Below are 13,502 nucleotides of genomic sequence, written 5' to 3' on the forward strand. Positions count from 1 at the left end.
AACACCCAGTTACGTAATCCAACACATCTAGTTTATAGCAGAAAATATGTAATGATGGTATTAGGGTATTACCAGGAAAATTTGTTTCTACTTTTATGGTAGATAGCCTCAGACAAGACTATTTAGCACAATGACAGCCAGTATTACACTGTGATGTATTATGCATTTACATTCATTATACTTTGTTTTACAAGTTTAAGTTTACCTACCAGAAGCTATCATTGGAGCATTTGTAGATTTAATTGAATAACCCTGCAGTTAAAAAAGTAAAAAAAAAAAGTTATTTCTCTCAATACAGAAGGGACAATGAAGTTGATAAAGTCCTATCACTTGTGTACAGTTCTAAGAACAGGAGTGATACAGAAGACTGTATCTTCAGTATAGTATCATTCATCACTTAACTCATTTCCTGAGCAGGCTTTTCAAGGTGTTCTTATGGCAAATGACTCAAGACAAGGATGTCAAGATGAGAGGTCAAAGAAAGAAGAGGATTGTTATCCAGTTCTTCCTAGAAAAGCTCTCTGAATCATGTGGGAAATTATCACCCATTCCCTCACCCAGACACACTGCACAATCTTAGCCTACTCACAAAAATGAATGGTAGTCACTGCCACAAGCTTGGTCATATTTTAAAAGCACAGAGGGAAGCTGGAAACAAGCTGCCCAGTTCTTCTTTGCTGCTTGTTCTTTTAAACTAATACCCACTATGTTAAAATAATGGTAGGAACATATCTAACAACTTCTTCATGCAACAGTCACCATGAGGAATCGTAACATCGTTCAGTGAACCTACCAGTCATCCAGAGTTTCCCTCCCTGCAATGTCATTGTTGGAAAGGGTGCGGAGAATCAACCAACGAAGACATATTACCAGTCTGCCTACTAGGAAGCCCACTAAAAAACCTGAAAGCCTACAGATTCTCAAAAAAATTAACATTAAATCAACAGCCCAAAACCTGTTGTAGAATTCAAAACAAAAAAGCAGTCTATGGGTGGTGATTTTCCATTTAAGTTGTACTAGCAGCACACATTTTTAAGCAAATGACATTGTTAAACAATAAACATAATTAAAATGTTCTATTACGTTATGCATCTACACTATGCACAAAGACTCACCAAATTACTATCTCACCTTGGAAGTGGTTTCGAAGTTATCTTCCACTACAATAGTAGACAGAGTTTTCTTGGCAGGAGGAAAATCATTCTCTTCAAGCTCAGCAGCTGACCTTTTCTGAGTTGTCTGCAAATTTGGGACGGGCTCTACTGATGCACTCCCTAGTTGTTTCGTTTCCAAACTGCTGTTTAAAGGTGCAGCAAATTCATCAGCTGCAGTTGTCAAGGATCCAATGCTGTTTATATTTAAAGTCATTAGTGTGACTGTACAAGAAGCCAAAATTTACCTTGTGTAACATTTCTGTATGGAAATTACAAATGGATCTATGGTAATACTCTTTCTTGCTTAATATCAATATTAACTTCAAATGTACTATTTACTACCAAGAAACATTTTGCTGTGCTATCTTAAGTCAGAGAATTGAATTTTTCCAGTCATAATTGAATCTAGTTACTTTAGAAGCTGTTCTATTTGAACTCCAGTTGGTATTTTCATAAAACGTAAAACTATGACAACTGACTAGCTGCTGCCCTAGAAAATCCTAAAATACAGTATTATTTTATACGCTAGTTGAATCTTCATCACCACACCCTTCTACCCCCTCCCAGTATGATCTCAAAAGACAGCACGACATCTAGGGAAGCAGCAGAGACTAAAGGGAAATAGGGTAAAGCAACAAGGGACAGTGAGACAGAAGAGGTACCCTAACTCTGCTTCTCAGAAATTCTGTCTATCATCAGTAATTGGATAGGAGTTAGAATTCTTATGTGGTGTAGTCAAAATTCATTGAGTAGCCAAAATTCACTCGAAGACCTATCCTTTCAATAACTAAGGGAATGACATTAACATCTGATGTCACAGGGCAAGGTCCTCCACAATGATGTGGAATTGCATCACACCTCCAGTTATGATCTGAGGACTTACATTAATATAGTAATAGGTTTTTTTACAACTTTGCAACACTTCCTATTCTTCAGAATGTCTTTTTCCTTTGATGTTTTTTTTTTTCCTCCCAAACTGACCAGGAGATTTAGTTCAACTGAATGTTGAAATAAGTTCGTTACACTGCATTGAGGAGTACTCCTTGTAAAGGGAACTCAATCCCCCTCCATCACATTACTGCACACCAGCTATTATTCTCTTGAGTAATTCATTTGTTTGCTTTTTCAGCTCTTCTGGCTTTCAAACAAGGCACAAACTCAAGAGAATGGTATCTGATTTTATGTTCACTGTTTATCATGTTCTCCAGAAGACCATCTATACTAAAAATCTGGAAGACCTATTAATAAACAACTACTTCACAAAAACATTAAAGTACTGTAAAAATGCAAACCTGCTTAGATTTTTCATTTAAATTACTTTTCAGTCTAGAGTATCCATGGCAGAATAGACTCAGGCTGGACAAATGACTTCTACTAAAAAGGAAGACTTGCTCTGAAGGATAAATCAGAATTAAGGTTGACATCAAAATCTCAGCTAACTAAAACACTGACTTTAAACCACTGATGAGAATTTTCTCAAATCTGATTACACCTTTTTCACTTTCTTAATTCTCTGACCAGTCTGCCAAAGTTATTTCCTCTTGCATTTCTTTTTTTGAAAAGTTCTAAGCTGTAACGCACATTCAGGGAACAATCAAGATTCAGAAAAAGTGTTTCGCTTTGCTCAAAAATAAAGCATTTACCTCTCCTCTTCATTCACGCCTGTTTCACTTGCATTTATTGGGCTGATAAGTATTGGGGCTGGTAGTAATGGTTCTGAAGTTTGTTCCAGCAAAGCAGATGCATCAAACTCTTTTGAGTCAGCTGGTATTTCCACCAATGTTAAAATGAATGTCTGTTCCTCCTCTGGACATCTGTGATCATCGTTCACTACTATAATTTTTTCAGGGAAATAAAGAAATAACAAAAACCTGTTATTCAAATTTGAAATTTCACTGTTCTCTTCATGCTCTCCCTACCTTGAGTAATTAAATTTTAGGCACTCATTTCTCCACAGAAAACGGCACTGGGAATATTCTCGAGACAATACACTTCCTTCCCTCTTAGATGAGATACGCATTGTCACCCCCTGGAGCCTATTCATTGCAGTGGAGGCCTGACTACCATTCAGAATGAAGATTATTAAAAATGCCTAGGAGGGATGGAGCTTTTTAATGAGTGTTCTAGCATTAAAGAACAATTTGCAGTTTAATTAAACTTGTGTAATGGTGGTCAAATGGCCCTCTGCCTTCAATTGCAACTGTCAGGTATTAAGAGTTACTTCTTTAAATGGCAGGAGTCTGCTGTTTTGATGGTACACACAAAGACTTTTGCCCTCACTGCAGGCTTTTAGAAAAGGACCTGAGAAATATAGTCTTGAATTTAATAAATGAAAAATAGAAATAATTTAGTCAACAGATGGACATTAACAGATAACTGACAACTGCCATCCGTTAGAATGAATTTAAGGAGAGAACATTTGTAAAGTTTTCAAAAGATGGAAAACAACGGTGCTGCTCCATTATTTAAGACAGCTCTCATGCTTGATGATGTAAAGCTGCTGTTATTCCACCCTCAACTCACTTTGGTTCTTTATCTAATTAAAGATGATTTAAGATGCTCCATCCCAAGATCCTTGCAATAATGGAGCATGACAACAGATGTCTAAGAAGTATTAGCCCTATCTTTTGCACATGCTCAGGAGTTACAACTTTAGACTGCAGTTTCCACATAAAGTATTGTGGGCTTCTGACACAGTGATTTTCCCATACCTTACACAAGACTGGTTCCACACTAGCTCCATTTCAATTTGTTTTAGGGAAAAGCAGCCATCACCTTCATACCTTTAATCACATCTGATCAGTTAGGAGTTAATCTGCTGACTCACTACAGCTAAAGAGGGAAGTCTGGTTGTTTTCTTCCTTTTTCTTCCACTCTTTTCCTTTCTCCCCTGCTCCATACTTGCATAGTCCAGCCCTCCTACTCACCCAACTCTGATGCTGGCATTCACTCAACAGCTTCATGAGCCATTATAGCTCACAAAGCCAGTGGAAAACTACATGGGTTCTGTCCCTCTGTCACCTTCAATTTTTGACAGATACGTGAGTCAGAGGCTCATAAAGGGCTCTAACAACTGCTAAAGCTAGCACCAGGTAGGCAGCAGGCACTCACAGCAGGGAGAAGAGAGCAAGAAGTTGCCCTTCCACTGATATTTAAACTTAATGAAGTGCCATTCAAAAAGTTCCCCAGTCTAGTTTGTGTTAATGAAATGTAACGATAAGAGGCTAGCAAGGGGAATGGCACTGTGCTGTGGGTCATTATTTTTGTTAATGAAATAGATTGATTAATCATGTCGGTGAAAATATTTTACATTTCTTTTATTCTTCTTTGTGTAACTGCAAGATACACAACTGTGAGCTTTTAGCTAACTTATAATATTAGCAGATTATACCTGAAGTCTCTTCTGTGCTGCTTATGCATTGCTGTTGAGGATCCTGAGCACAAGCTTCCTTCTAGAAATAACACATTTGAAATAAAACAAGTTAATAAATCTGAGAAATAAATCCAAAAAAACAGGGAAGAAACAAAGCATGTCAAATGCTGAAGAGCTAAAAAATCTAGTGACATCATCATAATGGCATTTTGTCAGCTTTTACTTCTAGTTATGCTAGGTTGAAGGATATTAGCCTGACAAGGACAAGAAACACTTGGGCAATATAAAATTTATATGCAGCTCATTGTCTGTATTGATGGTTTGTCAAAATAAATTTATACTTCCTACAGCACAACTCTGTCAGAGATGACTCACATAATAAATTGCTCAGTGGCACTAACACAAATTCCCCCAACAATTACAAAACCACTGAGTACCAAAGAAAAACACCAAGCTCTGCAACTCATCTATCCCTTCCCTTTTATGGCATGTACCTTTGCTAAAACCAGGAATACTCCACTGCAACTTCCTTCTTCTCACACTCTCTGCCAATCCTCTAAGAGCCAAATCATTCTTGTACCTCATTCTAGCATGAGATCAGCCTTGACACATCAACAGGTTGCACTGGGGAAACAAGCTACTACCCATCAGCTGTTCCACCCTACCTGCATCTACATTGATCTCAGGCAACACTGGAAAACCTGAGGGAACTGAGAATGAACCTTTTGTCTCATGAAGAAATAAGATACTTCTTGTTTACTAGAAGAGGGATACACAAACCGCTGCAAAGAAATGGATGTGAAAGACATACTGTTTGTCTGTGATAATATATATGTAAACTACTTCAGTGGGTTTTGAAATAAATGGGAAAGAGTACAGCAAAATATGAAGTTTGTTTTAAACAAAGCAAATGAAGGTGACAATCAAAATGCTGTGTCTGGCAGTGACATTTTAACTTAATTTTAATTTAAACAAATATAACAGTAAGAGGTCAGACTGAATGAATACATGAGTCCTAGGTAACTTCTTCCATCAAAACTCTTTAAAAAATTGCTCAAAATTTTGCTAATGTATTTATCACTTATTGCTGAAATGCTATAAACTGAGGCTTGTAAAGATTAAGTGTGTCTGAAAGATTAAGTTTGGTTATGCCTTTGCAAAAAGGAAAAATTCATTCACCAGCTGAAGTACCAGGTCTTTAAAATGGGTGAGTACATTTGCACTGAAAACCTCTTCCTTTACAGAATTTCAGAAACTGGGCACCTAAAATTAAGTTCTTTACCTGAGTAAAGTTGATTGTGCATATACTGTGCTCAGGAGGACAAGGATTTTGCTCAGGAATTCCATCCACAGAACTTTGATTTGGATAATCCTCTAGTCCAAGATGAGATTTTTCAGGTTTTGGTGATGCAGTTACAGGTCTTAATTCTCCTGAATTTTCACAAGCATCTCTCACCTCTGTTCTGTAAGGTATATATCCAGTTAACTTGAAACCAATACCAAGATACCCTGTGCATGGGATAAATTCTGTATAATTACTTATTAATATGAAGCTTATGTAGTTACAGAGAAACAGGGCACTGATTAAAAAAACTGCATCATTCCACCAAACAAAATGTATATTCTTTGAACAAGTCTACATAAAGTATTTCAGGAAGAAGCCTCCCTAACACCACTAATTGAGACTTTACTACTAAATGCATGACCGAGCAGGAAGCCTTACAAGCTCATTAACATTTCCAAATTGATCAATTCCTTAACATTTCCTTTCAGACACAGTTTCATGGGAAACAATTAAGCAGCAAGATGATTACTAAATTCTGAAACAGCAAATATAAGTTAATGTTTTACAAAAGCTGTAGGACAACAAGCAAGGAAAAAACCTTAAAAGTCTAAACCATACATTTATGTGCATAAACATAAATGGTATTTGTAAGCACACTGTTTCCTTCACAGATGCATACTACACATGCACTTTAGCTGCCTATTTTAAGAGACTTTAGGAACAAACTCCATATTAAGTGCTTATTCTTCCTACCTCTCAGTTTTGTCTACTTACTTGATAAGTTCCATACTTCTTGTTGCAAAATCATGGAGATCTGAAGAATCACCTGCAGCTAGTCTGACCTGTTCTAGGCCCACCTTCTGCATTTCTGCAGTACCTCTCAAGATTGTAGACTCTAAGATATGCAAGAATAAAAATTAAAAATTTTGTGTGTGTGTGTATGCATGTTTATATATATTCATATTATATTTTCACATAAGCTTTTGTATATTAAAATGTATATATATGTAGATATGCATACATAACCACACTCCAAAATTATTAACAATTTTGCTGTATATGTACTTGTCTTCTATAAATGAGACATATACACATATCTCATCTTGCCTTTGGTATGCTGTGCATTTTGCCGGTGATGTGAAGGTAATTAAGAGTCAGACCATGTCTTTTTGTAGCTGCTTTAAGAATACCAAAACAGTTCAGTATTATCTCCCCTTTTGGTTTTAATAAAAGGGAAAGACAGTAATAATAGAAAAAAGTACACTGTATTGTACTGTATTTCTGTAATTGGCAGTCCAGTAATTTAAGGGCTTTCCAGGTAATTTACGACCTGCACAGAAAAACCTGCTATTCAGATTTCATTTAATTTTATACTGAAAAGTATACTTATGTATAAAACTATACCATAAATGGATGCCCTATATTACGGCGGTGATGCATCATCTGTGAACATGAACAGAAAGTGAAAACTACTTTCAGCTTAGTTTCATTTCATAAATAGATGTGAATCCATCAGAAGAAATCATTTTCAGAACCCTAGGATAAAAAACAGGCTTACCACTTTGAACTTGCTCTAGTTGTTCCACAAGTACATTTGTATTAAGTGACTTCTGAATTATGTTTTCATTGGACCTCAATACTCCAAAGTGTGGCTCAGGCTTCAGGAGTCTGCCTCCTGTCAATCTCATACTATTCACCATAGGCAAAGAGCTATCAATGCAAGTAAAAAGGAAAAATGCCATCAATATAGTTCTTGATTTTTGACAGTTAGTTGTGAGATGAAATTAGTACTTCCAGCAAAGATACTGTGCAGAGAAGAGATAAGAGAGATAGAGCAGATGAGACGAAGAGTTGAAATACAGGCTGCAGCTTGCAGAACAAAAAAATAAAGATCATCTGGGAACTGGAACATGCAGGTATACCGCAAACTAGCATGTTCCCTACCTACAGAAAAAAAAAAAAGAATAATTGAAATATTTAAGAAACATAAGAAGATCAGAACTCTAACACTGATCACATGGTAGTAAGTTCTGCTTAATAATATAATAAAAGAACACTGGAGTTAGGGTAAAATATCTTTCATTATAATTTTTTCAGAGGACTGTAATCTGCTAATTTGTTCAAGCAATCAACAAGTTAAATAGTCTTTCAAATTATACAACACGATCACCGCAGATTTTTTCTGAAAAGGTGTTCCATCAAGCTGTTTCAACGTTCACAAATGCTTGAACAAAATTAAAAAAGTTAAAGCATTAAAAAACATAATGATAGAAGATCCTTGACATCCTTTTGCTCTAAATCTTTGATCTATATTCTACAGCAGCAGTGACACTTAAGCGATTTGCCTTGGCATGGTTAGGTGTAAAGTACTTAGGGAAAACAAGCTTGGTAATTAAGAGTGATCCATACCAACTAAGTCTGAATATTCTTTTCTCCCCAGGGTAAACTTAAATTCAGGAGTGAAAAACAATTTCTACATCCCCAAACTTACATACCATCATCTCATAAAAGTCGTAAGAAAGAGACAAGAGGGGATTTCCAGATTACATACCAAATTACTTAAACTGAAAAACCTTCACTAAAGCAAGACTTCTTGCAATTCAGTAAAAATGCCAGAAAGAACCTAGCAGAAGTAAGCAGTGTCAGAGGATCGCACCCCCTAAAGAAAATGAAGTAGTAATTTAACCTGGTATCTGTAGCATTTTTCTCAAAATATTCTTCAACATCTATTCTTGTACGAGTGCTTTGATCCTCTACATTACTGTTGCTTTCATCCTCAGAGGGGACCAATTCCTTGGTGGAAGGGTCTGAAGAAAGCAAATACTGACTAGGAGTTCTATTTTGTTTGGAGTAGGCGTGGGTTACAACGCTACTGGCCATGTCCAACTCATCTTGAACGGGTAACATGTGTGTCCATTCTGGTTAAAACAATAAACAGAAGAGAAAAGCATAATTTAAAAGACTCAGGTTTGGGATGTACATAAAGCTATTTTACAGCTGTTCAACTTCAAACCTCATTTAACAAAGTCTGCACTCTCCAAAGATGCAAATTCAAATCCCAGGTAAATGCAGTCCTTAGATCACAAAAACTAACATTCAACCAATGAAAACAGGTAATTCTAAATAAAAGTCTATCAAAAGCTAAACTAAACGCAGGTAATTTCAAATTGTAGCTAGTTAGGTGAAAAAAGCTATGTTTCAGGTTAAAGGCCTGAAAAGACCACTGATAGTTACGGTCATTTCAGACTGATTCCTTTCCTTTGTCCAATTTATGTGACAAGATTAATTCAAACATAACCTTCCTAAAACAGGTCTCAGAAACATCTTTCTACCACACCGATGCAATTGGCAGTATCTAGTAAGGTGCCTTACTTTTTCCAGCCAGCCTGCATTGCCTGGTCTCACTATGCATTACAATTCAGCAGGACTAAAAGTGTAACAGACTTTTGACCTCCTGCTATGCAGCAGCATGTGGAAGAGCTTTGCAGCCACTGCTCCATCCCTCCTTAGGTGGACACAGAAAGTACAAGCAAGGCTCTGTCCCATAAATCAGATCATACCTTCAGTGCTTGTTTTTAACTGGAACATTGGATCACCCATTGCAAGTAAAGTCATGGCAGCTTCAGTGCTTCCATCATTGATTCCTGTTCACACAAGTTAAAGGCACAAGCATATTAACCAGAAACCCACTTACCCATATTCAAAAAGCATTTGACACTATGATCAATACGGTAAAGTACGTGTTTTTTTAATTGTTCCTGTTCATGGATCCAGACACTTGTAGACAGACAGCAATTCTCATCCACTAAATTCAAACTACCATAAAAACACTGAGCAGCAACATGATTCCCTTTAATGGTGTACTGGGTACAGGTGGCAAGGTCAGGGTAGCAGGGGGGCTGCCCTGGACACAGTTGGTTCCAACTGACCACTGCAGGATACAGCTGAGCCTGTCAGCCAAGATGGTGGCACTTTTGGGAAACATATTTAAGAAAGGGGAAGATGTTGCACAGCAGTGAAGAGCGAGGGAAAAAGTGTCAGAAACAACCCTGCGAACACCAAGCTTGGTAAGGAAAGAGGGGGAGGAGATGCTCCATGCATGGGTGCAGAGATGCTCTTGCAACCTGTGAAGGAGACCTTGGTGGAGCACATAGATATTCCCTGAAGAAACTGCACCCTGTAGAGGACCCATGGTGGAACAGACTTATCCTGAAAGAATGTACCCCGTGGGAAGGACCCCACACTGCAGCAGTTTGTGAGTGACTGTATCCCATGGGAAGGACGCCACGCTGGAGCAGGGGAAAAGCATGAGGAGGAAGAAGCAGCTGAGATGAAGTGTTAGGAACTGACTGCAACCCCCATTCCCCATCCCCCTGCGCTGCTTGGGAGGAGGAGGCAGCGCAGTGGGAAATGAAAGTGTGAAGTTGAGGCTAAGAAGGTGGGGACGAGAAGGTGTTTTAGTTTTTGTCTTTATTTCTCACCATCCTACTCTATTTTATTTAGCAATAGATTAAATTAGTTTTCCCCAAGTTGAGTCTGTTTTGATAAATGATCCCCTTGTCTTTATCTCAACTCAGGAGCATTTCTATTTTATTTTCTCCCCTAGTTCTGTTGAGGAGGAGGAGCGGGAAAGCAGCTGAGTGGGCATCTCACAGTTGACCAAAGTCAACCCACCACAAATAGAAAAGAAAGATGTAACAGTTTAATCGCAGAAATCCATAACCCACAGTGTTGATCCATATCCCAGTTTAGACTCTCAATTCCTCATCTCTAGCCAGAATACATCCCTTTGCCTATCACTAACTGGTCATATTAGACAACACATTTCCATCCTCCAAATCTATTGTACTGAAATAAATTGAAATAATAAAATGGGTTCCCCTCCTTCAACTAAGACAGTAGCCCACTCCATTTCCAGTGCTTCCTAGGAAGATGTATTAAGAATGTGTTTACATTTAAAACTGAAAGCTATTCTAAAAATCAATAGATCCATAAAAGTTTGTAACATATCTCACATGGAAAGAATATTTACTTCTGGAAGACTGTGATCACGGTCTGTCACACACGCTACTTTACCAGTTTAGGATATTAAAGTCAGAGAAATGACAAAGCAATGAATCTCTCCACTCTTTGTACCACTCAGTCACACATCAAGCAAGCTGCAAGTAAGCATTTGCAAAGTTTCCTCTTTTCCCTGTACAACTAACCACAGCACGGGAAAGTTACAGACGGGGCCCACAAAGGGCATGTTCTGACTTTGGTAAACAGAACCTTGCAATGCTTGGTCCCCCTGCTTGATAGAGAACAGTAAGAAAGAAAGTGGTTTAAATCTCCAAAACATAAAAGCATCCAGTATCTCACAAGCAGGTTTTTTTATAAGGTATATAAACCTCCAAACATCCAGCAAGAATAACTATGTATTGGTAGCAAGTTCACAGGAAAAGATATGAACAAGATTATTTCATATTTACCTTTGTCCACCTCTGGATTTTCATGTACTGTTGTTTCCTTAAATAAAAAAAAACCCAATATCAAAGTTCTATATAAAATAAGTCCACAATTTTAATTTAATGCTTACGGGTAAATTCTTTGCCCAAAGGTCACCCTGGCTTTGAAAGGGTATTTTAAAGGCTGACAATATTTACTTACATAGTTTTCCTATAGCTGTGTCCCTTGTATCTGCATGGGACAGGTAAGAGTCTATTAAGCTATACTGTTGCAAGCCAACATGGCAACCAGACACTGTCCATGTAGCTTTAGAGGTGCTATGAAACAAACAACATTCTTACAGCTGTTGAGGTGCTTACTTTTTCCTTCTGTACCATCAGCTGGACAGATGCATGAGAGAGACTTTCAGTATCAGTAGACACCTGCACATCTGGTATGTTCACAGATATTTCCAGCTGTAAAAATAATTTTAAAAGTATTTCAGTTCATTAGCCCCAAAAGAAAATCTGTCAAATGCCAATTTTTGTAAACCACATATACTTACAAATCTTGAACATTTACTGGGATCCTTCCCAAAAATTAAGTCTTATACTACATACCTTCTGATTTAAGAAGACAGCAGTTGTATGAACTGGAGGCAGAACTGGTAGTGCTGCTTGGAACTAACTGGAAGCATCAGACAACCTAAGACCTTGTTTCTAATTGCTTATTTCTCCACCAAACTAAGTTATGCGGCTGAGATCTTTCATGGTGGCTGTTTACCTCAAATGGGTTTTGTTAGTTTTCACAACTTTTCTGCTTTTTAAGTCTTCAGGAAAGAAAAAGAGTTCAGCTTTTTTCCAAAGTAAGACTAGGGAACAGACATACCTTCCCACACACAGACACTTTCCCCCTCCCATGTTACCTATAATTTTTTTTTTCTTAACACTGTCTTTTCACTGAGAGCTTCAGACATTTGACATTTGCAGAAACAAGGACTTGAAATTTGGCAGAAAGGTTTTAATATTTCCAGTGAGGGTCTTATGAAAAACACTGCTTCATCTGGGTAGCTTTCAAAGGCTTGCACACTTACAGGTACTTTCCACTAATCTATTTAAATTTGGAAACAGATGAGTCCTCATGTACCTAACCATATCCCTTACTAGTACTCACGGCTCCTATGTGTTAAACCAAAAAACTTGATCCCCAAAGGTAACATATTCCACACCTTTGAAATGAAGCGATTTGACAAAACTTTCCATGCAACAACTTTCTTGATCATTATTGTTCTAAAGTCTCCCTTGGTATTTTGATTGAGCTTTAAATTGTCCTGCTGTTCCTGATTAATTCAGGAGACAAAAAAGCAGGATTTCAGTGGGAGAAGAGAGGAAGGTGACCACTAGCAGTATGCAAAAAGAACTGGAGTGAATGGAAAGAAGTAGCGATGAAGATCTGAGGCATGAACAGAACAGGTCAGATAAACAGATTTGGAATGAAGCGAAAAGAAAGAAAAAAAAGAGCTATGAAGACACATCACTGAGATAAGACTGGCAGAAGGGACAAAAAAAAAAAAAGAATGATAGGGAAAAAAATAGGAAAATATCTAAACCTTTGAGCACAATCCCTTTCAAGACCTTGAAGAGAGTCCACCTCTCCCAAACCTCAACAGTTCCCTGATGACAAAAACCTATGCCATTTCCTCTCTAGTGACTGGTCTTAGTAGATATGATACCAAGTCTTGCTACAGTCTTAGAACCTCAAGTTTTATTCTAGTGTAAGAATACAATTAAAACGTAAGCCTACACTCTAGGGTTAAAGTTTCGAATTCTACAAATGGTCTATGGAAGAGTCAAAATATACAGCTTTTGAAAAAAATTGACAAAGACATAGAAGGTCTCTCACTGACAGTAGCAGAGACTGAGCCCCATTGATCTGCCCATACCAGACAGAGCAGGAACTTCCCTGAATGGACTGCAGCCTGTGGAGGACCCACGCTGGACTATGGGCAAGGAGTGGAATCCATTACAATGTCAAACTCTACAGCCTGAACCAAAGAGTCAAAAGCTGGAGATTATAATGGATAAACTTTTAAACTTTTTTCAACCCATTGTTTGAGTTGTATGCTATAGTAAGTACTATAGCAAGAACAACATGAATCAAGAAAGACAAGCCTCACAAGAAACCAGGCAGGTGCAGTGGTGATCAGCTTGAGCTGGCTTTGGCACCCAAAACCTCAACACAACATGCCACCCCTCCTGAGCAA

General features: G+C 37.7%; 1 protein-coding gene across 3 annotated transcripts in view; it reads right to left on the reverse strand.

Moving 5' to 3' along the window:
• Positions 1–13,502, reverse strand: part of BDP1 (BDP1 general transcription factor IIIB subunit) — a 57,146-nt gene that overhangs the window by 5,305 nt on the left and 38,339 nt on the right. For 2 of the 3 annotated variants that reach the window (XM_075741140.1, XM_075741139.1), the window contains exons 29-39: positions 11,620–11,715; positions 11,284–11,320; positions 9,373–9,456; positions 8,499–8,730; positions 7,371–7,522; positions 6,587–6,707; positions 5,810–5,990; positions 4,546–4,606; positions 2,798–2,987; positions 1,132–1,348; positions 210–252 (exon numbers count right to left, since the gene is read on the reverse strand). In XM_075741140.1, the coding sequence (XP_075597255.1) occupies positions 210–252; positions 1,132–1,348; positions 2,798–2,987; positions 4,546–4,606; positions 5,810–5,990; positions 6,587–6,707; positions 7,371–7,522; positions 8,499–8,730; positions 9,373–9,456; positions 11,284–11,320; positions 11,620–11,715 (1,414 nt within the window). The remainder of the gene's footprint in view (positions 1–209; positions 253–1,131; positions 1,349–2,797; positions 2,988–4,545; positions 4,607–5,809; positions 5,991–6,586; positions 6,708–7,370; positions 7,523–8,498; positions 8,731–9,372; positions 9,457–11,283; positions 11,321–11,619; positions 11,716–13,502) is intronic. The other variant, XM_075741141.1, reaches the window with a different exon arrangement.

This window comes from Balearica regulorum, chromosome Z, assembly GCF_011004875.1.
Source record: "Balearica regulorum gibbericeps isolate bBalReg1 chromosome Z, bBalReg1.pri, whole genome shotgun sequence".
NCBI lineage: Eukaryota > Metazoa > Chordata > Aves > Gruiformes > Gruidae > Balearica > Balearica regulorum.